The sequence below is a fragment of the Phalacrocorax carbo genome, chromosome 15 (genome assembly GCF_963921805.1).
Source record: "Phalacrocorax carbo chromosome 15, bPhaCar2.1, whole genome shotgun sequence".
NCBI classification, from domain to species: domain Eukaryota; kingdom Metazoa; phylum Chordata; class Aves; order Suliformes; family Phalacrocoracidae; genus Phalacrocorax; species Phalacrocorax carbo.
The window spans coordinates 13,979,812-14,007,264 of NC_087527.1; the positions used below are offsets into that span (position 1 = coordinate 13,979,812).

Genomic DNA, 27,453 nt, shown 5'->3' on the forward strand with positions numbered 1-27,453 from the left:
GGAAAATAACTTCAGTGAGGACTCTTGGAACAAGTGCATACAAAACTCTCTTGCACTTGGCCAACCTACTGCACCCCATGCAGGATTTGTTAAAAAAAAAATAAAGAAGCCCCACACCTCTACAAACATGACCGCGACACTGAGCATCGCTGCCTAGACATCCTGAAAGTGGCTCGTGCACCTGGCCAGACCAGCTAGGCTGGAACTGTTGTCCACGACACCCACTTACAAGATGTGTATGATGTGTTAATGAAAAATTAACCTGTAAACTAACACACCATTATGTTTCTGATTTAGATCTTGCCACTGATAGTGTCAGAGATCTATTTAATAAACTCATCACCTGTCGTCCCCCATTTGCACGTGACAAGGAAACATAAGATGCTCATGATTATCAGCTCTGTTCACATATCTGAATTATTCAATCAGTTTTTTCCCCCTTTGTGAAAACAAAAACCAGTGCAGATCACATAGCACGTGCTGAGAAAACCCATCTAATGACTTTATGGATATCTCATGTGAAAAGATCCAGTGGATTGAGCCTAAGGTTTATATTATACCCTAACATCAATGTTCTAAACAGCCTTTTCAAACTCACCCATAGCCTTACAAAGCCTCTCTAAACTGGCTGAGTTGCGGTAACAAAGGCTGCCACTGTGTGGTCAGTTATTTTAGTATTCAGGTAAACACAGTACACTTCTCCTTTATTCCCTCACTTCAAATGGGAAACTGAAAAGCAAGTTGGTGGTCCTTGTTCCAGCGATGACCTGGCTGCAAGAACAAATCAAGGCTTTACATATACGGTAGAACAAAATAAATACATAACACTTTGTGCCAAATACCATCCTCAGAGATGTCCCTGCAACCCTGCTGCCATCGGCTGAAACAAACTAAAGGGAAATGAGATGCATTTTGCTTCTGCCAGAGAGGAAAGGGAGCCGGGAGAACACGCCGACATGTGCCAACAGGTGGGAAAAGGATCCTGCCTCAGCTTCCTCTGGTTTCAAGCTTAAGGCATCAGCTGCATTGCAGGGGCATTTTTTGTAAGCATACAGGGATTGATTACTAATGTTATGGCATTCCTTCCCAGTCATTCTTAACAGACCCTTTCCCTTCCGCCTCTGCCTGCGTCATCCCATACACTGGCACAGCGTCAGGTTTGCTTGCCCTGCAAGGGCGTGTAAGTCCACCCAGTGTAAACCTCCCCTTCCTGTCCATCCTACTGGTGGGAGCAAAGCCCTTGCGACCCAGAGTCAGCCGATGCACACAGTGAACGCTGACAGCTGCTGTTACTTTGATTTATATAAAGCTTTATTATAGGGACCTCTGCCTTACATCACTCTCTGCCTACATGGATGTGTTTCTTCCGATACCAGCATATGTCACGCTACCTTTGAACAACCAAATGCTAACGATATCCACAAACAAGCCAAGATCTGGTGGAAACATGGATACATGTGAGCGAAGCAGAAATAAGAGGAGGACTGGAAAAAATCTTGGGTTTGTTTTTTTTCTATATCATAGTGATTATTGAAATGCACTTTTCAGTAGAGAAAACCCAAATTATAGAAAGAATTGATACTTCTAATCTGTCCCATTTCAGAAGAAAATACCACACACGTTTTAAATTACAATATTTTCTTCCTCCTCACCAAATTGATTTGCCCAGTATTAAATAGCTAATTAAAATACGACCACTAAATTGTTTCTCACTGGACCTCTCAGTACTGTGGAAAGAAAACCTCTCACCAACCTTAAGGGACATCGGTGCTGCGGCTCAGGGCTGGAGAGCAAGAAGAGAATTTCTGTTGTAAGGAAAGGTTGTTGAGATGCTAATTTCTGATGTTGAGTTACTGACACCAGGTTATCAAATACAGTTCTGTTAGTTTAAATGTCAGGAGGGGAAGGGGTGCAGCAGAAAGATATCACACAGCAAGTCTAACAAGAACGGCTTTCCAAAGCTACTGCAAGGCACGTGCAATCTAAGCCAGGACATTTATATGATGATTCCAGTCAGGTAAGAGGCAAAAAACCCATCCGTAATCACCCAGCAGCGCTCAGTAACCTGACGTTTCCCATTACACAGCAATTCCAGATTTTTATGGTACATTCTGGTACCAGGGAATTTAGCCATAAATAACAAGCCTTTGTGCAAATTCATTCTGCAAGATCAGCACTAATGGCCTGAGTCCTTGCCAGAAGAAGGTCATCCACCTGCGCCTGTAGTGAAGGCAGCAGGAGCTCCCACAGTTCACTAGTTGCAAGAACAATTTGCTTCTAGGATGCAGAAAATATTGTCAGATAGATTTAAAACAACAGGTTAGAAACAAAACAAAAGCTAAATGGTGTGAAATGGGTGAATGCTAAGAACTTAATTGGAGGGGGAGGGGGAGCACAACCAAGATGAGGAGCCTGTGGTCTAACACGCCTGGACACCTAGATCTGCCAGCAAACCTCAGAAATTTAAAAGCTTCCTATTGACTTCAGCGGGCTGTCGCTGCCATGGGATGTTCCTGTGTGGTTGTGATACAGAACATCCCGCTTGTCGGCCTCAGGTGGTGGCTTCTGTGGCTCTGGGCAGCACTGGAAAGAATAAATCTGCATACAGGCTCCAACAAAACCATAGGTAGCAGAGGTGGCCCGTGGCGCTTTGGGAGAAGCCCATTTCTTCAGCCTCGATGCACCAGCACGGCAGGGCCCGTCTCTGCCCTTGGCTGGGAGAGAGGAGTTGTACTGGAGGGCTTTCTGCTCGGTGGAGTTGGAATCAGCTGGGACAACAGCAGGGCAGAACTGAGTCTCAAACAGCTACTGCACTGCACCTTCGTGTCTGGCCTTAATCCAAATCATCTTTCACAGTGTGAATAATTGCAATGTTCTGCCCATGGAGGGGACAGCTAAAATTTGCCCCTCTGTGTTTCTTCAACTAATTTCTCTTCTGGTCCAAGTCCCCAAGGCCAACGTTAATAGTTCTTCTCAGAAACCATTTAGTAAATTATTTGGATGATGAATAGTGCTTTGAAAGGGTTTTGCAGTTACTAATAACACCATTCTGTCTTCCTGTTCCACAGCTGGTTTTATTAATAGAATCCTTTCATAGATGAGGGCTGATCTGCAAGAACATTCACTGAAATAACATCCAGAAAAATATTACTTATAGGCTGTTCTGAATCCCTAACCTCTAAGAAGTACAGCTCTGTTTTAGGAAACCATCAGTGTGCTGGCTGAAACTAAAGGAGATGGACTGCTTTCAGGAATGCAGAGCCTGACACTCTTGTGTGAGAAGCTGCTGTGAGTTTTTGAACCTTCCATGAAACACCAGAGCTTCTAACAAGGAAAAATTCACCTGCTCCATCTCTTACTGAACTTTATCAAGTCTAATGGGCTCTACTGATTCATTTTCAGTTAATTGGCTCTAAGATGTTACCTCATTATTAGTTCAGCTGCAGGCATTCTTACCACCTTGGAAAGGTAAATTGGCCCTAAAACCAGAGAATTACTCCTTTAATTAGGTTGGATTGATCAGAAAGGCTACAAAGATCACCTGCATTAACTACAAATCAGCACATGCAACATGCCTAGAGTCAGGGAGTGACAAGCCACCATGGAGACCCTGTCTTGGTCTTGTAGCACCCACTAACATGATACCAAGTTAGGAGATGCTCCAGTAAGGCCATCCATTGAAGAGGCCACAGACTGCAATCATGCTTAGTTGAAATTTGTTATCATAATGAACTAAACCTTCTCAAAGTAGCAGATGCCAGGAGGGAAGGATGTTATACAGATTTCCAATACCAGCCAAACAGCCTCAAGCTTGGAGCCAAAATTCTGTCACTCTGCTGCTCCGTGGAGTGTCTTGTTTATGGACTTTCATTACTTACCCAGCTTTGGAAACCACTCATTCCAGAGCTCCCAGTGGTATAAGCAACTTATCATCACTTGCCATCAGCCGTTGTATATTATGTACATTAGGAAGGTTCCCCATGGAAACATAGCGTAATAGAAGCAGTTTGTTTTATTTTCCCCAGTAAAAAAGAAAAAAAAATAAAATCAAGACTTCTGCAGAAACAGGCTTCTGAATATATAAAAATTAATAACAAGGCATTAAATGTTTCTGTGCCAAATGACAGAGTAGGGCAATGAAAAGCTATTCAATATGTCGGTGCCTGGCTGACTTCATACACATTCTGGGAGGGATTTTAAAAATTGCCTGAGTGCTCTTGTAAGTGTCTTATTTTCAATTACATCTCTGCTTCAAAGTTGCTCAGGTGATCTTGAGGATACTCCCTTTTCAACGCCCAACCTATGCCATCAGACAGCTCTCAAGAAGAGGTGAAACACATGTCGTGGGGTACACGGAAGCCATTTGGATGGTGCCAAAATGTATTTTAAAGAGTTTCCTGTTGCTTTATTCATTTTGAGTTCCACTGAAAAACAGTCCTTAGTTAGAATATAGATACCCCTGCTTGCAAAAACTCATAAACCAATCTTGGTTATATGCAAAACATCTGTACTCTGTATTCTGTTAAGGCTATAAATCTGTATTACAGTCCTCCGCGCACCAGTATTTATCTTTGTTGTTTAGTGCACCTCTGCACACTGGAGAATTCATTAGGAAAACGACGGAGCCATGCAGTGTGGCTATAAATTAGCGTTCTGCCGGAAGAAATGCTATTGATTTTGCATTGCACTCCTGGATTTGCATGTTTGCCAGCCAGCTTAACCATAATGCTATAATGTACATCAAAGAATATCCCGAAGAGTTGAGTTTGCAGCCTAACTAAGGTTGCATTTTTGTGGTATGTTAAAGCTTTACAGAATGATAGTGCAAGAAAAAGCCCCCAAACCAATCAGTTAAGTGGCTTAGATTTAATCAAGCATAAAAAGGGTAAATTTTGTAGCTTCCTGTCTTTAGCATTTAAGTAGAGCCACAGCGAGGAGCTGATATGCTAAAGTGGTTCTTCTCTTTCCAGCAATTTGAGGGATGACCTTGGCACGCTACATCCAACCAGCCCACAGCCTCAGAGATCGCTCCTTGCAAAACAGGTCAAGCAAAATGGGGTAAAAGGGTTTATGCTAGCAGGTAGCAGAATAATAGCTTAAAGGACAGAGCCAAGGCTTCTGTGAACACGTTCCAGCACAGCCACACCACTCAGACTAGCTTATCCATTTTTCATAATACAGCTTGAAAATGCATATTCCCCCAAGAGTAGAAGCAAACGCAGAGTCCCTGGCTTGAGCAGAATGAAAACTGAGACCTCCAGCAGGACGCCAGTGACACCCTGGTGAAGGCAATGGGGAGAGAACGCTCCTTGTGGGAAGCGCCCGCAGGAGCTGGTTTGAGGGATGCAAGGCAGGGACACTGGAGAAATGTTACACCAGGAGATGGAAGACAGGGAAGTACAAGGAGGACCTGCTACTTAGAGACCTTTATACATGCCATCTATGAGCTGCAGATCCATTGGCATTTACAGCCATGAAAGGGACACCCCGTCTTTCGTCACTCAGCCATAAAATCTTAAAACTGAGTTGGCTTTAACTAGCCAGCAATCAATTACCACAGGAGAGCCAATTGATCACATATCATGATTAGCCAGATAATTTGCTTCATATTTCCATTAACGAGCCCAATGGGCATGATTAATTGCTGCAGGGGGTAGAATTTCAGCATGGTTAGTGGGGAACTTGCTTTGTAATACTGTGAATCCCATTACCGTTAATGGAAATTTAACAGCCAAATCCCGTGTGGATCACTTAGAAAAAATTACCCCTTAAGGTTAAAGGGGAATTCATTAATAGTATTCTAGGATGCTCTGATTTAAAAGTACTGCAAGTCTCCCGTGGCACGTAGAAATATGCATCCTACTGTTTTTTGCATATCCCTCTTTATTACATCTATCACATTACCCTTCCCAAATGGAATTTCAAAACACAGCTCAGCCTATTGAAATGGAAGGCACATTAAGGGTAAAATTTCTAAAAGTTATTCAAGGAGATTTATCTGCTAAATTCCTATTAATATTAACAGGAATCGCCCAGCTACATTGCTAGACAGTACTCTGAAAATGAACCCCAACAGCAATTTATCAGGCTCCTTGATTCTGATGCCCATACATAGCAGAGCACACACTACATGTAAGTCTAAAGTTTGGGCTGGGAATCTAGATACCATGCTGTCACAGTTAATGACATCTAACGCTTCATCTTGCACTAGTCTGAGATGTAGACAGAGTCTTATAAATGACTTTCTGGGGTGTTTGGCATCAAAAGCCAATACATGGATGTCAGTCGAATGTAGCTAAAGGATATGTAGAAAAATATTAAGTTGTCACTCTGGAGTGCCTTACTGACTGTCAATCACTCGGAAACACTGGTGACAGAGTGCTCCTATTGTTGGGCAGCCAAGTTGACAGAGAGTTAAATTCCCCCTGAAATGTAAGGCTTATGTTCTCTGGAAACCAAGGTCTATTAAAATGGACACCCGAAAGAGACACCTTTTAAATACACATGAAAAAAAGGATAGCTGTAAATGTTAGACAGTGTGTCTCAGACTGATGATACCAATAATTTAGAATCGATTTGGCTGTTTTCCAATTTACAAGTAATTCACAAATTGAGCAGCATTTTCAAAAATTCATGCATTGCTGATTAAGTTTCTGACCATTTATTGTTAACATATGACTGCAACTAATTATTAAACAGTTTTATACTGGCCAAAGTCATACAGAAGTGCATCTACTCCTCGATCAACTGGATGAAACTCTTCACACAGGGATATGACAACGGTTGGACGTCAGTAGTATCATGGTGCATGCATGGACTCGCTCATTTAACCACAAACTCAGTGAACACACAACTTTGCACGCAGGTAATTAGTCTCTGTTTATATATATAAAAATATATATTTGTTAAGCTGTTCATACCCCATTACATCGAACGCCCACAGGAACCGAGACGCTCTTCTGTAACATTTTAGTGATGCAAACCAAAACCAACTCATAAGTGATTGCTTAAAAACAACAACAAAAGACACTTTGATGTTTCAGTTCAAAGTTAGGGAAAAGACTGACTGGATCAAAAACCAGAAGTTGGCACAATTAGCGCCAGCCACAGCTTGATGCTGCCACAGTTAGGTTGTTGCAAAAAAGCCTGACTAGTTTGGGAATACTCATGCACATAAGCCGAAACATCCACATTGATCAACCAAATCAACCTGCCTGCAGTATCAAGCAATTATTAGCGTTAAGACCATCCCGAAACAATCTGGATGCAATGGATATCAAAAGGGACCCATCCACCCCATCTCTGACAGTATCTGGGATTTATGGATACATACAAGCACACTGTACGAATTTTATATATTGTTTTTTTTTCTGTTCCACTTCTACATCCTACAATTGTTTTTGTCGTAAAACTGCATCCACATTAGGCAAACTGATCCTTGTGTAGTGCAGGGCCTTATGGTCTATTTTCATCCAGCTGGTGAAAGGCAATGCTGGATTCTCATTAGCATGAGATAATTTCTAGCTGCTTTGTCCAACTACCTAGGGGAACGAGTGGCTGGAAAGAATGAAGGCATCATTGGAAACAAGGGACCACCCAGAGAAAGAGACCAAAGTAGAAGAGTCAATCAGGCAAGCGATAACACAGGAGTAAAGGGTATGGTAGACAAACCTCAGAACAGGATTAGTTCCTGAGACCTTAAGGATTTCAGAGACTTCTCCACATGCACCCGAGTCTGGCCCTCCTTTAATCCATTAGTCTGATTCTAGTTGCATCTGCCCCTGGGTTCGTGTCCTGAGGTCACTGCTTCCCCCTTCAAATTTTTCTTTCAAATTCATAGCATCTCTAGGAGTCTTTACTCCATCATCTTTCCACAGCCAGAGATTAAGTCAAAAGAAATCTTTATGGCAAACAATGTCTAATTTCCCTACAAAACATAAGTCTTTTCTGCTTATCCTCTGAATTAATTTCTGTTCAGACTAAAACATTTCCTTTACAGTATCATTTCATGTCACAGATGGGACCCCTGGTTTATTGTTCTTGCTATTAAAAAAGGCTTCTTTTTTCCTGACCCAAGTAATAGGTTTTCTCCTTTCTATCTAGTCTAGGCTTCTCCTCTTAAGCAACAAACTCCTCAAACCTCTAATGTTTCCCTTACTTTGAACATCCATTGTGAAAGACATTTATGAGCTTTCCTGGGAGCTGCTTGGGTACTTAAGAGGTCCGGTGTCCACAGCAGCACTGAGCTCATAAGTTATTGGCACAGCTAAATGAGAGCATGGAACATTAAGGCCTGGTGGAGCTGAGCCAGGAAAGGTGGAGGGATCAGGGAGTGATGAAAAAGAATAAGACATATTGGCAAGAGCAGAAGAGAAAAAGTCTAAAGGCTTGCCAGAAAGAAAGGAATTAGGAATGGAAAAGCCGAACCAAGGCAGGGAAGTCATCAGGATTTTCAATTTCCCCCCTGCACAGCTCAGGATGACTCGGTCCTGTTGATTTGTCTCACACACTCGAGCAGCAGCTCATCTCCACCATCCCCATAAAACACTTTTTCCCCTGCCAGCTCCCTGTGCAGCACGGAGGCGCCGGCCAAACCCCGAAAACTGCGCTAGCGAGGATGCCACGAGCGCCGCTCGCATGCCACACCTGCCTCCCAGGGTGGAAAACTGAGCACCCAAGTCAAACGTGTACCTCCCCCTGCATCTTCTTTTCATGGTTCTCACCCTGGGGCTTGACACAGAACTAGTCCAGCTGCATTTACACCTTCCTTACTCCTGGTTCGGTTCTGTATGGTGGAACACTAAAGCAGCACTGACATTGCATCTCTTCTTTACCCCAGAGACTGTTGTGAAGCATCTAGAGACTAATAAGGATGTGGTTAATGGGCTGCCATTCAGATCTAGACTCTTAATGCCCTTCGTTACCTGCGTTAGGCAGGGGATACCAGCGCCGGTGGCAAAAAAATAGCATACAGTACTCTTTATTTGAAGATATAATGGGTCTATATGAATGGTGAAATATTGCATGAAGCCCTCGCGGTGACGGAAGCAGAAACAGTGCAGAAATTAAGGCATGAAAGGGAGAGGGTTATTACATCAGATCTTTATTAATGTGGTAATAGGTGCAAAACAGCACTGGATTTACCAGAGTAGTTGTGAAAACTAGTGCCATTCAGATCTGTGGTAAATTAAAACCAGTAGCTGCTGTGCCTCTGCGCTTAGAGCAGAAATCCACCCTCACCCCACGCACCGGGAAGGCGCAAACATCTTTAAACTGGCTTGGGTACCCCATTCTGCTGTACATCACAATTTAAGGAGGTCAATATGCAGCAGGCTGAAAGATTTATAATGCAGTCGCTAGCAGGCTCATGGATCCCAGTTTTTTATCTAACGGTTTTCTGTTTTGCTAAATTACAGCACTTTCTTCATATCTCAGAGGGTGCAGACATTCAGCTAATGCCACTGAAGGAGAGGGGTTTTTTGCCCCCCTGTCTTGGCTTATCAAAAGGCTAAGGAAAAGATTATGGGATCTTTAAACTACTTTGAGATGCAATTCACCAGGTCACCATATCATCCCTCCTCCTTTCTCTTGCTGTCACATTCACCTCAGTTTCTTACTATATCTGTTTCTTGACTCATTGCTAAATTTTAAGCTTAAAATGCTGGATTGCAATATCCTTGCCTGTCTGCTTTCCTTGCTAAGGAAAAAAAAAGATCAGTGCCCTGCAAGGTATGCAGGATGAAAACATTTTGTGTGAAGGTCTGAGAAACATCTTAATAATTGCTAGAATTTGCTATTTTCATGTAGAAACTGCCTTTGACATTTGACATGACAGGAAATGTTGCTTCAGGAAGACGGACAACAGGCTATGCTTAATTAAAACATGCAGAGGGAACGGAAAGGGAGAGAAAGTAACTTATACCACATTTGCACATCGCTATATCCTCCTAGAAGATCCTGGATATGGATTAATGAGGAACAAGAAAAATGAACCGCATTCCTCTCGGCAATTATTTTTGCTTCCCGCTGAAGGCAGCCATGAGTAACCTGCGTAACTGGAGGTGCAAAGAGCTGCTGCTGAGCACGGGATGCCACAAACCTAGGTCCAAACTCTGCTTTGTAAAACTCACTCCCTACGTCAGCTGCAACCCAGAGAACAACACCTCAGCATGACTCTAGAAGCAAAGTACGTTGACCCGCAAGTTAAGAAAGGGTCCTAGAAAGGAGGAGGCAGAAGAATGCTTTCTTTGCTTGCGTGGCAAGGTAGGGAAGGTAATGGACTGATTCAGTTCACACCAGGTCTGGCCTAACTTTCTGGGTGCTCCATGCAGAACGCTCAGGGCTTGGCTCCAGGATCCATTATCCGCACCTCCTCCTCCTCCAGGGACAGGTCAGGTTCATCTGCAGCAGCTGGTACAGCCAAAGGTGGTTTCAGAACTGACTCTACCAAGACCTGTCCTCTTCTTTAAGGACATATATACCAAAGCTTGGTTCGACATGTCTCTACCCCCCTGCCCCTCCCCAGTTATGACTCACAGTGCCCTGGGCACCATGAAGGGGCCTTCTGGCCCTTAGTGAAGAGCCCACGCTTCAGTTGCCCTCAGTCCACAGCTGCCTCTGTTAATCGTTACCTCCAAATCCTTGTTATTTTTTGCCTTATCTCACCCACTTCTGTAGTTTCCCATCTAAAGCTTTTTTTTAAGCTGTCAACCATTTTTTTTTAATAGGTTAAGCCTGACTATGCTTTTTTCCCCCCCTCATAATTCATGTGTCAGACATCAAGGGAGGCGACGCGAGGGAAAGCAGCATGCGCAGTGAACTGAACAATCAGCTGACAAAATGTGTAAGATGATGGAGGCAGTTCAAATAATACCGAACACAACAGCGACCGAGAGCTGACTGAGCAAATAAATGCATCACTGGCAAGTTGCTGGGCACAACGAACGCCCAAGACAGAGCTCCAGGCACCGGGTAAGATTCTGGGCTGAGAAAGGCAGATGTTGAAGATGCATCGCCCGTTCCCAGAGGGATAACTTAGCACCCACCCGCAATATCCAGCCTACGCACAGCAGGTCTCAAAGCGACTGCACATATCTGAAAGCAAACTGGCCTCATGCTAAAGCTTAGGGCACTGATGCCTTCAACAAGTGGCTGAGTATGAAACAACCCAATTTCCTTCTGAACTTCCATTCCCACGTTTTCCGGGGATGTTGTCGCTACTTAAGGGCATTTTGCCTTGGGAATTTGGAATCTAATTTTAAATAAAACTGCAGGACATACTATATGATAACCAGTTTCTAACTGGTAGGTCAAACTGGGTCTTTAAGAATGAAGAGCTGACAGAGGTTTTGCCTGTGTCTGTTAGAACTGACACCTGACCTCCTACACTATATCTAACAGCTGATACAATTAGACCCAGGTCTTTGGAGGAATTAGTTACTGAAGGTGATATTTTAATAAAAATCCACAGAGGACCGTCACGTACCCAACATATGGGTGAACTGCTAGCGCCTCTGTTGCATGGGAAGACAATGTTTCAGTGATAACTTTCTGTGCATGGTAGGAAATGCGCAGGTAGAGAGAAAAATTTGGCTTTCCTGGTCTGGTGGTCCATTTGATGGAAGTAATGCTTCTCCAGGCTCGTCAGACTGGTGTGCCTTTTTGAAGTAATAAATTCTCTTTATATTTACTATAAAGGAGTACAAGAAATGCATCAGCAATGAAGATAATATATTATTTTTGTGGATGCTTTAAAGAGTCTGTCGCAGTGCTAAAAGGGCAAGTTATTTGTTTGGGATTGTAGTAAAGTTTGCCGAAAGTCCCAGCCTCCTCCCAAAACCTACAGAAGAACAAATGGCAAAATGTTTTAGAAGGGAAAAATTAAATGTAAGTGAAATTAAAATCTACTGAGAAAGTGGCAATTTGGTTGGACAGGTAGATTACTGGGGAGGGAGCAGAGCAGTGCAATACATGCAAATCACACAGCTCTATCATAAGAATCCGTTCTCACAATATTATGTTGTATGGCACAAAACAAAGCCCCTGAGGGTTCATCTTTTGGCTTACTCTGAAGCTTTAAAGGTTTACCATTTGAGAATTAATGTTTACAAGATCTGAAAACAATGGACACTGCAAGCAGAAATACTGAGAAGCACTTAAGTAAGGATATATTTTTTGCATGCCTACGAATCTGTGCAGCCTTTTTGACTGAAGATGCTTTGACCCTTACGAGCAAATCCCTCCTCATTTCAACTGGCTTGTGTCCAAAAACCCCTAATTCTAGAAATACTAAGGTTTTTTCTCTTATCTATTTACTTTAACAGCTTCTTTGCCCGATTCTTAAGTCTCGCACAATACTTCCCTGGCCCTCAAAATATAATCTTCATGCTTTTCCTGACCGCTTTGCAAACATTTTTTTTCCCTATAATACCAGTAATCAGAAAAGCACACATTTTGAGTCTCGGAGCCACCTGCCTGCATTGGCTAATCTTTCAAGAGCTTCTATACCATTCTGAAAATCCTTCTTATTAGGCAATTTGCTTCTCACCACCCAGTGCTGCGGCTGACCCTGCTTTCCATCAACACACCATTTCTATACAAGTAAAAATCCTTTTTTGTAACCCTTCCATTCCAACACTACACATATATCGAGGTCGTACAAGTTCATCACAGTACCCAAACAGTTTGGCATATAGACAGCAGATTTATAATAGTCCCTTTTAAATTATACATATGCTATTGATTATGTATAATATATTAATGGCACAATTTACGTGCCAACGTGATGATCCCATATTTATAATTAGACAACTGGAGCTATGGAGAATGTTCACAATGAGCATTTAAAATTCACCTGTTTTAAAGACTCTGTTCTGCTTTTATTTTGCAAAATTGATTGAGGCCAAAACAAAGTTTCTCCCTTTAATTCCTCTGCTACAATATAGCACTTCCATACGTTCCTGGTTTTGGAGAAAAAAAACGCTTCTGTATTTGAAACAGTGCATTTTTGATAAACCATAATATGAAATTTAGTGTTTCAGCATAAATCCACCTATTTCACAGAAGCCTGGAGAAAAGGAACGGCCCAAAACAAGCACTAGTCCATGACCTCTACGTACATATAAATATGTACACACAGACTTATCTACACAAACACACAGATGAGTTACCAAGATGGGGAGACAGAATGTGTGTATGATGCTGCAGAAAGAGGGCATGCTTAATTAAGGGAGTAACAGTACATAGAAAAGAACAAGTCTCTGTGTTTGTGACAAGAAGTCTGGCTTTCGGATATGCCAGATTGGAGAGCATTGTAATATTTGATTCTAGATTTAAGAAAACTGAGTTCTTAGAGACACATGAAGTAGTATCAGGAAAAAACCACCCAATCCTCAAATTCTTTTCACGTGCTCAGTTTGCAATAAACAAAAAATAACAATTCCTTATCTCAAAAAAATAAAATAGTTAAGCAGTGGTTGACATTGCTAGTGTTTATGCCTAAGAGGGAAATGAATAATCTCAGTTATGTTATACGAGAAATTATGGAGAACATCACATGTACTATAAATCATGCAAGTTTTTCTGAATATCTGCATTGGTTTCCAAGTAAAAAGTCCCTGCAAAACAGAGATCTGACATGCAACCAAATCACGGCTTGACAATGTTCAATATACTATTACAGCATATGAAAAGCCACTTCCAATGCCCTCTACTTCTGTTTTATTGTAGTTAGAGACCTGTTTCTCTACGTCCGCTCTTGGAAACCAGAAGGCCTGAGACCAAGCCATTTCAAAGCCACCCTGGATGGGCAGGGCAGCTGGTGGAAAAGGCAGCTGAAGCTTTCTCGCTTCATAACGCACCGTGACCCAAACTCCTTCTGACAAAGGAAATCAATACTTCAGTAGGAGACATGCCCCAGCTCAGCACAGAATCTCAACTGAACAAAAGGCCTCTTCCTGCCTGAAGAACACCCCCGGAGCACTGTATCAAAACTCACCTCATTTAATACACACAACTGCAGAGGGTGTTTGCCCCTCCATGCCTCCTGTGTCCTTCTTTAACATTTACTGTTTGAGATCAGTAGTCTATACAATTTATCGCACCTGTCAAGGCTAATTTATTCATGCGATCTGGCAGTAATCAAAAAGACTGAGATCGATGTGCCAGCAAACCCTGACATTGATTCATATTTTAAAGTCCCATTTGACCTTGAACTGCAGCTAACTGGAGCTGAACTTGTCAGCAGCTCCCTGAGGCTCACTGGGTCTGGCAGATCAGCGCCTCTGGGTTAAAGGCGCAACGTCAGGGCAACGAGCGCCTGGACCGCGAGCACAAAAAGCTGAACCGCAGAGGGGTAGGGGACCAGGGAAAATGGCACCATTAACAACACAGCGGTCACAGACCCATGAGTTGATCCGGCACATGCAGCTGTGCAGCTTGTGCCTGCACGTTCCCACGGTACAGCTGTTCAGGAGTCAATGATTTCTTGCTGAGGGGTAAAAAGGATGAGGGGAAGGAGTGAAGAAGGAATATGACGTGTCCTACTTGTGCTGCTGCGGGCAGACATACCCTAGATTGTCCTCAGCAGACCGCTGCCCCATGTAGAATCATAGAATCATTAAGGTTGGAAAAAACCTCTCCGATCATCAACTCCAACCGCCAGCCCAACACCCCCAGGCCTCCTAAACCATGTCCCCAGGGGCCACGTCTACATGTGTTTGGAACATCCCCAGGGATGGCAACTCCCCCACCTCTCTGGGCAGCCTGTGCCAATGCCTGACCACTCCTGCAGTGAAGAAATTTTTCCTAATATCCAATCTAAACCTCCCCTGGCGCAACTTCGGGCTGTTTCCTCTCATCCTATCACTAGTGACCTGGGAGACCAACACCCACCTCGCAACAGCCCCTTTCGGGCAGTCGTGGAGAGCAAACGTGGGCCACTCATGGTAGAGTCAAGGGGAGGCAAAGGCAAGACAGAAAACACCACCACCTTCCCTCCCGGGGGCAGGAGCAGAGACAGTGGCTGGCGATCCAGGCACAAACGGCAACAGGGGCTCCCCGGCCCGCTGGGTACCTGCCGACGCACCGCGGCAAGATCAGCCGGAAACAGGAACAGAAAAACCGGGTCTCAGAGGAATTGCTTTGAATGTGCTCTCACACTCCTACTCAGGCACAGGCTTTAGAATTTGCTTATTCCTTCTGAAGTCCATCACCCCGTCCTCTCCTCACTCAACCATCCCCTAAAGGAACACAGGGGTTTTAAGAACATTTCCTCTAATGCACGCACGTACTGTAACCTCCAGCAATCATTTTAGGCTTTGGATTCAGAACAATTAGTCAGGAAATCTAATAAAGTCTATTTCAAATAGTTCCAACCTGAGCTCTACCATCAAATGACTCTCAATTGTCCAATAAGGACACTTTTAGAGCCTTCTGCCTCAGTTTCCACTTGGTTAAATGGAGACCTACGTAATTACCTGCTCCCCAGAACGTGCTAGGAATTATGGTAGTGACGCATTTTGAAGTTATCGAATTGTTTGTTTTTCTGCTGATAAGAAGATATTTGTGTAAATGACATGCTGTTAGGGATGCAGAGGAAATCTAAGTGACATTTTAGGTAGAAATATGCAAGCACAGTTTTACTGAATCACGCAAATAGATTGTTTTATTACAGTCAAAACACTTGAATATGTAATACTTGAATATGTAATAACACAGATTTTGCAGACGTATTTTGATGCTTCTCTGAGGTTCTCCTTGGCTGCGTTTCTCACGCTATGAATTATGTATGTCATATTGTTAAATATGACTTTTCAGCGAGATCTGCCTTTTCTAAGCCTAGAATACAAATGGAAATGACAGACATGCCATTTTGAGTTTGGTTTTCCTTTCTTTTAAATAGCTAACACCTTTCCATTGTGTTGGAGGAAAGTTACCAAGGGAAAGCCATTGACATTTTGACCAATGCCTTTGTCCGCGTTATGTTTACGTCTAGCGTTGCCGCGCAGACTAATCCCGTGTTCATGGAGGAGAACCAGCGGCATGCGAGGATGCAAAGGTAGTTTGTCTGTATGGATCTAGACCAGCCCCAGTGCGCAGGTTTGGGGTTTTTTTGGACAACTGATGATTGGTGTCCTTCCGTGACATGACTGCACGCAAACGCTCACTGCCACCAGTGCCAAAAAGAAAGCGGTCATAAAACTGAGGCGAGCTTGGGAAAATACTTCAGGGTTTACTTGCAGGAGGAAGATCAGGTGGCAACAGATGAGCTTCTCATCTGCTTGCTGTTTTGACCGTGCCAAGGACTGCCATCATGCCCACACTCGCACCTGTGTATTTTCTGTCCATGCTCAGCTGAACAGGGCTCTGTCGCCCTACTCTGTGCCCTGTTCCAGCCCCTCTATGCCAGCCCGTGTTCCTCTGTGGGCTCTTTTGGGGAGGGGGGGGGGGAACTCTGTCCCTGCCACCTTCCTGCAAGGTGCCTGGCCAACAGTGCCTTTCTGAAACGTTAACTGCGAGACAAACAATAGCAGCTCACCTGCGCTCCTTCAGAGGACGTTTTCTGCCACTCTAGAGGTAACAACTTTGTCGTTCCCTGTACTGTTTTGCCCACTATATAGTGAATATTGTCATTGTCCTCTGCCGATGGGCAAAGAGGAAGGACAGGAAACAGCCTCCTCAAGATCACGCAGCTGGCGACTATTCCCCAGACAAGTCCTCAACCTGCTACACAACACAGCCGCCCTGTCTGGGGCTCCTTTGCTGCGAATAGTCCCATTGCACTACGCAGGACATTAAAACAAAATTTATAGAAGATTTCCATTAAACATTTCTCATTGGTGGCTAATCTGCTGCTGCCTTCAGCAGAAAATAATTTATCTCTTTCTTTCATCATTTCTTCACAGCGTTAAGTTGCTTTTTTTCCTGTGCATTATACACAACAAAGATAATGATATAACTTTTTGGCACCGAGGAGTGAACCTTTATTCAATGACACAGACACACGCATTATTCCTTCCCTGCTCCTAGTCCTCAGCTCAGAGGTATCCACCACACAGGTGAGCTCAACCTGCTTTGCTCTATTCAGGCAACACTATTGCAAGCGTAATTATCAGCCAGTTAGACATTTCTTTAGCACGTTACAAAAGATCAAGTAAAAAATATCATATTACCTCCCAGTTTTTTCCAGGCAGAATTAAAACAAAGCCAAATAAACCTAAGCCTCCCGGCACTTCTCCCCTCCAAAACCACAACTCAAAGATCAGCTCTCTTTTCCTCATGCTTACATGGCGAGAACGTTTCCACTCACCGGTGGTAAGGATTTATATGACTCTGTTTAACATCATAAATAACAGTGACTTGAATTTTCCTACGAGGGTAACACCTCAGTGACAGATGACAAGTTATACATTTCAGTGCCTGCAGTCCCACCTCCAGACACTGCGCTCAAGACTGGAGGGTCCTATAAATCTGACAGCTCACCTCTAAGGCTGAAGTACGTTTTCCCAAGCGAGATGGCTCTCCTGGAGGGTGGTACCTGGGGAAATCCTTCCAGCAACACAAAGAAGCACGAGAGCAGTTTGGGCTGTTGGTAAGGACTCCTCCAGGACTTACCCAGGCTGCTGGTCTGGGTTGGGACCCTCCACACAGGACACCGGCCCAAAACCAAGGCTTTGCTCCAACTGCAGAAGCTCAGGCTGAGAGGACTCCTACCATCTATGAGCCCTCTGTGCTTCCTAGAGGGTCAGATTAAACCTCTCATCCCCAGAAAAACAAGAACCACCTGGGAGCTAATCAAAAGGTCAATTAGAAAATGGGCATCTCCCTACTCTGGGAACAGCTGGTATCCTGAAACACTTTGGCATTTCACTTTTTGAATGGAAAGAGCTTTTTTCCACAGCACTGGTGTGTGTATATATACACATATGCACACAGACACACACACATATATAAAATATATATATGTATATTTTTAAGAGTTTTCAAAGAGACTCAAAATGGTTCCAAAAACCCGAAGAAACCTTTTGCCGGGGTACTGGGCACCTGCCTAAGGACAGACAGTTGGGCACCTCTGGCTACACGACAGCCCAAGCCAGGCTTTCAGGAATCAGCATCAAAATTTAGGGTTCTCCAGAACATTTGGAGTTTGGAATAAGTTGTTACTTTGCCATAGAAAATATGTTGTACCAGAAAGTTTCTGACCAGCTGTAGCTCATCTCTGGGCTTTTGGTTCAGTCTCATCACTGGGCAAGTGAAAGCTATTTCAGTCTCAACACAATTAGCCCACTCACCTTCTCTGCATTTTTCCTCTCTCCTTCATTCACTTTACACCTGCTGCTGCAGAGGAACCTGTGTTAGTTTTAAATTAAACCTGCGGCAAAGTGGCTGAGAAGAAAGCAGCAAAGGCTGAGGAAGCCGCTCCTTTCCTTGGTTCTTTTGCTGTTGATCCCTTTCTGAAATTTCCAGCCTTGTGCTTTTATAATGTCCTAGTATATGAAAGAGTTTGTAACATAAAATGTTACACTCGACGGAGCATGATGTGATATTGAAGCCAAATGGCCAGATGCTCTTTTCTGAGCTATTTCCAATGCTCCCACTTTAGAGAATGTTTTTAATGGTATTCACAAGCTCTAGTCCTGTAGTTTGCTGGCAATTTCATGCTAGAGCACCATCGCGCCGCGTTCTGATGAAAACATTGTTTTCCATTCAAGGTTACAGTTATCTTCAATTTAATAAAAAGGGGGGGAAAAAGGGAAAAAAAGAACACTGTCGTTGAAAGAAATTGCAGACAGGTAGGGAGTCAAATTCTCTCCCCAGAAACAATATCGTGCATCCCATTTTGAGTACCATCAAGGCTACAGAAATGATCTGATAGGAGAAAAACGCAAGTACTCTAACTTAGTCGGAACGGGCCAAGGGCCGTCTTTCAGCCGTCTGGCTTTGCTTTACGCTGTTTTCACATTCCTCTTTTTTCTTGTGCGGGAAAACCCTTTCCACAGAAAACCCTCTGGTTTGAAACGTGGTTGCTGTCAGCCATCCGAAACCTAGCACCAGGCGCTCGCTGTCGCACTGGAGCTCGGCCTGTCCTCTTCATCTGCTTTTTCATGGATTTCTTGTTGCTGACAGCGCTGCATCCCTTTGGCTCACTGCACGGAGGCGCGGGCACCAGTTACTGGGAGGGTACAACCACAGAGCCAGGACCAGAGTAACCAGGGCTGCAAACAGCTTTCTCCGAGCCATGCAAACGTCAAGCCTAAGCTTATCCTGGTTGCATCAATGAAACTCCGCTGGAATTAAGAGATGCTGAACATTCAGACAGGCAGAGGACCTGGCTCATCACTGATGCACATCACCACAGAGTAGACTATTCCAATCCTTATTTTGAAGAGGGGAAGGAGTTGCGAATTAATGTAATCCAGGCACCGTGAATTCAATCCTTTCGTGATCTCTTAATGCTTGATTTTACAAGCTTAACATTCTTTTACCTTAGGAAATGCCTATAAAAATGCTAAATTAAACTGGAGATGGAAAAGAGGACACCTTTACTTACACAGCTTATCTGCAGGGTGAGACCCAGGAGATTTATCACAGAGATCTTTGCAACCTATGCAATGGAGTAACTTCCAATAACAGTAGATTACATCACTTGTTAGGATTTTGCTTAGGCAGTGCAGAGTTCGGCGTAGAGCTGGGCAGAAGCGTTTTAATAGCATTTAACTTCATGCTGAAAACGCTATTTATCACGCTCCAGTGTGAATAGGCCTGTGTAAGGACGGAGCGCACTGCATTTTTCAGATGCCAGCAATTATGAATTTTTGTTAACATCACTGAAATGAATAAATGCCTTCCAACTGAAAGGCTTTCTTTTAAAACTCTTAATTTGAAACTGAATTAATTTATAATAAAAATTCCAGCTTGGGAAAGGAGAAGAACTAAAAATGAAGTATTTTTGGATTTACCCAAATAAGACATTTTGATTAGCCTGTATTTTTGTACAATTTTCATTTGTATTTTACCACAGCATGTGGGCAAAGACCCTGAAGTTTTGAGAAACTCTCCAGAGCAGGGTTTCTGCTTATCTCTTAGATCTAAGAGTAGGGGCCTGGCCTCATGAATCACACAGGGTAAAAAGCATTGTCCGGAATTCAGAATTAAAGTTTGCTACACATAAACCTTGTGACACTTTTATTACAGCGTACCAGCCTAGAATCTGCATTTAAAACACCGACTGCTCAAAGGAATCTAAATCTCCTTTGCTAAAGGTAATAAAATCAGGTCAAGAATTCCGTGCTCAACAATCTACCGTTAGCATTTCTGTTCAGAGAAAATGTAGTTCATCTGTTTTTAAAGAAGTAAAGCCGGGCCGTATAGCATAAGCTTGGAAAGTATAATAATTTGCTTGTGTATGAAAGTCCATTAGGTAACAGGTTTTATTTTAGTGAATCTGCACCGTGATTTTTTTACAGTACCCACAGTATTTCTGCAACGCCCAGAGGTGGGACTGCATTTCCCTATACGGAACCCAAGCTGGATTTCAGCTCGGCCACCATTAGCGAGGCAATCACAACAGCAGAGAGCGCAAATGATCTGAGCTTTTATCCTGTTTTCAGACAATTCTTTTCAAGCCCGGTGAATTGGTGTGTTCCCAGGGCCATGACGTTGCCAGTTGCCAAAATTACCTGCAACACATTTGCTTGAGCCAAGGTCAAACTAACCTTAAGCATCCAGCTAAGCTCTGCTGGAGAGTTAAGCCATCACTTGAATTCACCATAGAGTTAATTTGTCACACGGGTACCTAGGGACATCTCTAATTGATTTCTCTCACCAGGACCTCTTAAATAGTACTTTTCTTTAAGATATCTCAAATTGGGTAAGCCATTAGTTTGGGCAGGGGATGGTGTTTGTTGTTTGGCTTTTTTTTTCCCCCAGATCTCTGAGTAGGCACCTCTAAGAATTCATCAACTGATGCAGACTCCCCCCGTTGAGGTATATCACGGTGCTATTAAGAATAAAGTAGTATGGCCAGCTGATGCTGGCCATAAAAGAGAAAAAAGTTTTGCTTTCAGTTGTCATTGTGGCAGCGTATTTTTTACTTAATTTGTTTGGATTCTTAATGGTGGAAGCAGAATTTAATTTGTACTACAGCATACTTCAAAATAGATGCTTGAGCTCTTTCCACCCACCATTACAGTTGATGGGTACAAAATAAAAAGAACAGCAATTCATTCGTCTTATCACTGGAGCACCAGAGGAAGAGAGAGATCCTTAGCGCAATGATTAATGGCGCTCTATAAAAAGATGCATCATAAACTGCTTGTATTAGGTCAAATCATAAACTAGGCTTTCAATGTTTATATGATCCCTTTCTAAATAATTAAGTGTGTCTGTAGCTCTCACTAGGAAGGGAACTTACATGATGCTTGCAAACCATGCAGTTCCTAACAGGGTCGTAATTTGGGACCTTCACTTAAAGGGATCCCCATCTTCCTCTATATTCAGACATTGCTTGAATTTCTCTTATTGCTGGGACACCTGTCTGTACTACAGGTCAGAGGGACCATTTGATGCCCAGGAACAGCAAAGATGAGTATCATCTACCCTGTTAAGGGTGTCTTCTTCAGGCACAGACTCATCCACAGCTTTGCTGCAGGAGAAAGTACCATTATTTTTTCTTTATCTCTGCCTCCAGCGTGGGAAAAGGACCACCGCTGAAATGAAAACAGGGCTGCCTCCCACCGACCGGATCCACGTGGCGCTTGCCTGAACGCGCCAACAACCCAAGTTACCCGTGCTTGTGGAGAGCACCTCATCCACATAGCGGTCAGCCACCATTTGACTTTATAAATTCCTGGCCAAAATCAGCCCTTAGGCGCTCACAGGCTATTCCCATCCGCTTCAGCGGCTGGTTGGTGAACACTAAGAGAACAGCACCCTTTGTCCCTAACAGAATTCAGTCCTGTGTCTGTCCATCTCGCGGTGAAACCGTCACCTTCGAAAAATACAGTACAAGGTGACATTATGTACGTGTCCATCTATTTCCTCACTATCACAAGCCCGCAATCATGTCCGTCTCCTTTTTATTTCCCGGAACAGCTGGTGTTTTTTCTCAACCAAAGCAGAATCTCCCTAGCTTGGCAGGCAGACATTGGCTTCGCTGCAAAGCTACCCCGTTAGGAGAATGTCGCAGCTCTAACCAATATGAAAAAATTTATATGGGTTAAAAAAGGAGCTGCAGAGCCCTGAATACTTTCAATAGGTGTGGTACCCCAGTCAGTTTACACACTGCTTACTCGATACAGAAAATCACTTAGGTTAATTATTTAAATATTTCCATTTATAGAATTTAGAAAAGGAAAAAGTGGAATCCCCAAGACGATGATTTTTTAATAAACAATAGATTTAAGGGGATTAGCTGGGCTATCAAACAGTATCCTCCCAAATCAGCTCATTAGTTTCACTGACTTTCCCTATTTCACTTGACTAAAACAATTTAAATGAGGGTTCATTAAATGCAATGTAATCTAATTCAGCCACTCCGAGCTTAATCCCTTTTCTTTTAGCAGGAACGTGATAATAGTTTGCAAAAAAGTTTAAAGGATTATTTTTACGACGATTTTAAATAGGGACTGTTTTCAGCCAAACGCGTGCCACCACTTCCCAGCTGTTTTATTATTCATATTATTTCTTGCTCTTTACTCATTCATTCCTTCCTTCCTTCCCTTTTCTCTCTTTCGTTGAGCCACACAAGCAGTCACACATGGGCAACAGCATCCCTCTGTGCAGGTGTAGGGGCCAAATACGCCCCGTGCAGGTCAGTGCACCAGGCCTTGGGAAAGGAATGATTTTTCACAACTTACTTTGAGATTCTCGAGTTAAAAGAAAAAAACTGAAACATAACAAAAAAAAAAACAAAAACAAAAAAACAAAAACACCCCAACTTTATAAATTCACAGTGATTTTATAAATCTCCTAGAGGGCAGGGAGAAGGTTCCTGTGCATTTTCACTCTGCTGGTTTCTGACAGCTCTGAAAGACACACAGGAGGGGATCAGGACTTGCAAATCAAGAGGCCGACACTGTGTATTACTTACCACTCTAGATCCAGGCTGAAAACAGAGACTAACAAATCCATGCTATGGACATACAGCTTATTTCAGAATGAACTCACTCATACGCTTGTAATTTCATAAAGCCTTTTTCAAACAGTAGGGTCAATTACCCTTATAGGGCAAAAAAAATCCAACCCCCCAAAAAAAGGCCCAAACCCCGATGAATGAGAGCTGGTTTCTAGAGCCTAGGTTTCTGCAGACTTTAACAGGTTCCCTACCCCTGAAAACCTGTCCTCGCTCACTTCACATCCTTGTCTCTTCAAGCAAGTGCCATTTCATAATCCTATTAAAAACTCTGCCTCTGTTTACCAGGAGCCCTAATCGTACTCAGCGAGTTCTTCTCATCTAAGGAAGAGCGACAGCTTTCAGATTTCTTAGGAGGCTTATTCATCAGCCACACCAGAGTTTTGCCAGAGCATTCAATCTATTCTGAGAGCAGCCATGTGGAAAAAGTTTCAAACAGCTCAAAGCCCTGCACAATGATCAAGGAAAGCTCACACAATCCTGGTAATAGCCTGACCCTCTTAAGGAAAATTGGATGATTTGTGGTAGCATTTTTTCTGTCCCCTATGTGAATTCTGAGCTTTCGAGTATAAGCAGTGTATTCACACAGTCCCATTACAAACCCTATCCCTCTTGAGATGCTGGAATAATAAATACACACCCATATGTGAATATAAACTCTTGCTGCAATGACCTTGTTCCTCAGCCCACTGGTGTGAAGGTGTTTGTAGCCATTTTACAAAAAAAGAGTCAGATAAAGAATGGACTAATTTGATGTTCAGTGTTTCACCATGAGCAGAATATATGCTTTAACGAGCACATTACATGCACCAGGGACGTGTTACTGTGAAGCAGGGAATAAAGAGTAAGGGGGAAATAATTAAACAGGCAGCTTTATAATGAGGAAACTGTGTTCATGCAACATTAAGTGGCCTAATTTTCAAGTGCTAAGCAAAGACATGTTCCTTGGACCTCAGAAGGCCTTGCTGGCAAGCACCACCTTGAAATCAAGGGCAAAGGATCACAGGAATCAAACCTCCTATAGGTCCAGAAGCACAGGGTGGACTGATGCTGTCCCGAAGTCATCTGTCCAGGATCGAAAACCTGTTCCCTGTAGTTCTTATTCTATAAGGAGGACCCTTAGAGCTTTAAAGTACCACAGCATTCATGATACGTGGTATGTAGAATGCTACAACCAGCTTCTGCCAGCCAGCCTGTCCTTAGTTTTGTCAGTACTGTGTCTGTTAGGCCACAAGCAGGCAACATCATCTAGGCACCATGAGCACATGAAGACTTAGGGTAGCTCTTTGCACAATTAGAGTTACAGGGAAAGGGGAAAATCTGTCTCATTGGGTTCAGACACTGACAGAATGGACCAATAAACCATTTTTCTGACTGTTATCAGTTCTCTCAAGGCCAGTAAGGCCAGGAACATTCATTTGCTGGGACTGTCAGTTCCAGATGCTGTTGCAATATCAATTACTTCAGCAGAATAGCCTACCAGTCAGACAGCAGTTTTATTGGGCCACAGGCTCCCCATCTTTCTTTGCAAATGGACATGGCACAAAGTCTCTTTGTTACTCACCCTCATGCCTAATTCAATGTTTTCTCCTCCATAGACCTCCATACCAGGGTCAAGCAAGCCAATCTCACCAAAATACTCTCGGTCCACTACAAACGAGCACCCAATCATGGCTGGTGTCCTGCACAGAGAGAATAAAGCAAATAAGCACATCAGTGATTAGCTACTACAGAACCCACCTCATAACAAATTTACGAAGACAGAACAGTTCTTAGCCTTCAGCTTTACGCTTTGAATTATCTACTGGCGTGCAGTCACATTGCACTTCATCCCCAAAGGACAGAGGACCTTGCAGGACCAGAGCCACCCAAATAACTAACACACTGCCAGAAGCACTTGGGACACAAGATGTGAAGTCAAGGACTCCATGCACGTTACTGAAGCGTCAGGCTGTTTTGCCTTTGTTTTATAGCCACAACCTCTGTGCTGCAGCTAAAGTTCACCACCACACAGAGTAGCACAAGAACTAGACAACACTTTATTTAAAGATTAATAAACAAAAAACCCCGTAAACTTTGTCAGAAATGAGGAGTCCCCTTACCCACATATTAAAAAGAGCCATGGATCAATCGTGGTGTGAAGGCTGGCAAAGGACTTCCTGGAGTCAGCTCTACCAGATAAATTTCAGTCTTTGTGAAGCCGTTCCACGATTAATATTTCTCTGTTTGCTGACCCCCTTCTTCAGAAAAGGAAAAATTGCCAGATGAAGCGACTGCCCTCAGATCTGCCACTGACCAATTGGGTGATTCCAGATAAATCATTTCCCTTCCCTGAGCATCAGTTGCTTTATGTGTTAAACTGTGGTTCTGCTCTCCTTTACAAAGCAATCTGAAACCTGTCACTGAGCAGCACTACCTGACAACAAATCTGGAGGTCATTTACCATGTGAACACAAGCATTGTTTCAATGCAATACAAGCCAGTGGCATTTGCTAGTTTCATTTGTCCGCACTTTCTCTGCATCTCTGTACTGGTCACAACACCTGCCTCTTTAAAACTGAAAGTAGGAGCTAGGTTTTGCTGCTGTAGCCCACAATTTAAAAATGTAGACTTAACTAACTTTAAGCTGGAGAAACGACAAGAGCCTGCAACTCCATGTTGGACTTGCAGTTCAGCTGCCGGTTGCATAGTGCTCACTGCAAGTTCATGGGTAGTCATCCTGCAGTCTGATCTACAGATGTGCCCAGGCCCACACCCTGGGGAAAGACCCCCCATTTTAGTGGGATCCCGACAGACCAGACTGCTGAATCTGGGAAAATATAAAATCATGTTTGGAGCTGACCTGAAAGAATGAGCTGTGCTCCCTTTTCCATTGAAAGGGAGGCGACTTTGGACCATCTGGCAGACACAACATCATTCCTAACAGCGCTATTCTAAAAAGACATCAGGGAAATGCTAGTTTATGCCAATTTTGTGTTTTCCAGTACAACAGGGAAGGCTTTATCTGTGGCCTAAGCTTATACATATACACCATGAAAAGGCCCTATAGAAACAAAGATGATGGAAAAGGTCTAAAACCTATTTTAAGAAGCCTCCTTTCTAATGCACTAACATTGTACTGTCACTACGAAGCCTCTCTTGTCCCAGCTACCTGCATGCTTCTTCAATTTGTACAGAAAGCGATTCACAAGGTATTTGCCTGTGACATCTTGTTGTAGCGAGGCGGGGGTCGGTCTCTGCTCCCCAGTAACAAGCGATAGGACGAGAGGAAACGGCCTCAAGCTGCGCCAGGGAAAGGTTAGGTTGGACATTGGGGGAAACTTCTTCACCGAAAGGGCTGTCAGGCCCTGGCACAGGCTGCCCAGGGAGGTGGGGGAGTCTCCGTCCCTGGAGGTGTTTAAAAGGAGGGTAGACGTGGTGCTTGAGGACATGGTTTAGTGGTGGGCTTGGCAGTGGTGGGTTAGCGGTTGGACTCGACGATCTTAAGGGTCTTTTCCAACCTTAACGATTCTATGATCTGAGAAACGTATTCGTGAGGCAGTTTCATACACGCGTGAAAAACTGCCCTGGCCAGGAAAAGGAACACGTTTTTTACCCACGTATTGGTGGATCCCACCGGTAGCAGCAGGTGGCTGCTGGAATGGTGTTATCACATCAGGTCCTTTTTCTCATCAGCAGTTCACCATTTCTATGTCAGGAGGTTAAAAAGGCTTCAAATAAATGGCCAAGATATGGATAGATAAAACAGTTCTTTGCTCCTGGGCCTAATGCCTATCCCCACATTGCAGAACACAGCCCAACCTATGGCAGGAACTATTTGGTACCCTTGAAAAGGTTCATTTGCCGAAGCACTGCTATTACTTATCTGTAATGGACTCTGCTGTAGCGCTCACATTACTGGTACGGCTTCAGCATCTCTCCCTTGCACTTTTTCTCAGTTTGAAAGCCTTTGCAACCTCTCAGATCATTACAAGCCTACACTGCAGCGCACGCTACCCCTCTCATGTTTTCTCTGCATAATTAAAAAAGGCAGCTGTTGATAGAAACACATTTGATCGGCGCTGTTCCTGACAAAGAAGTTGAAATAGCTTGATTAACTCTCACGTCCCACCCTTACGGAGCGAGATGTGTTCCCTGGGTCACGAGCTGGGGGAACAAGATTCAATAGTGGTTACAAAGGCGAACGTCTGGCTTTCACAGATGGCTGTGGACTGAACTGGGGCTCTCAGCCAGATCCCTGCACCCATTCAGTCACAAAGGCTGGAGGAAACCGAGGCCAGATGACACAAACCCTACAAAGAAACTGCAGCAGGGTCACTGTG

At 43.5% G+C, this 27,453-nt stretch overlaps 1 protein-coding gene across 2 annotated transcripts in view; it reads right to left on the minus strand.

Moving 5' to 3' along the window:
- GALNT9 (polypeptide N-acetylgalactosaminyltransferase 9) overlaps positions 1 to 27,453 on the minus strand; it is a 161,035-nt gene that overhangs the window by 54,959 nt on the left and 78,623 nt on the right. For both annotated transcript variants that reach the window (XM_064466496.1, XM_064466497.1), the window contains one exon: positions 24,696 to 24,813. In XM_064466496.1, the coding sequence (XP_064322566.1) occupies positions 24,696 to 24,813 (118 nt within the window). The remainder of the gene's footprint in view (positions 1 to 24,695; positions 24,814 to 27,453) is intronic.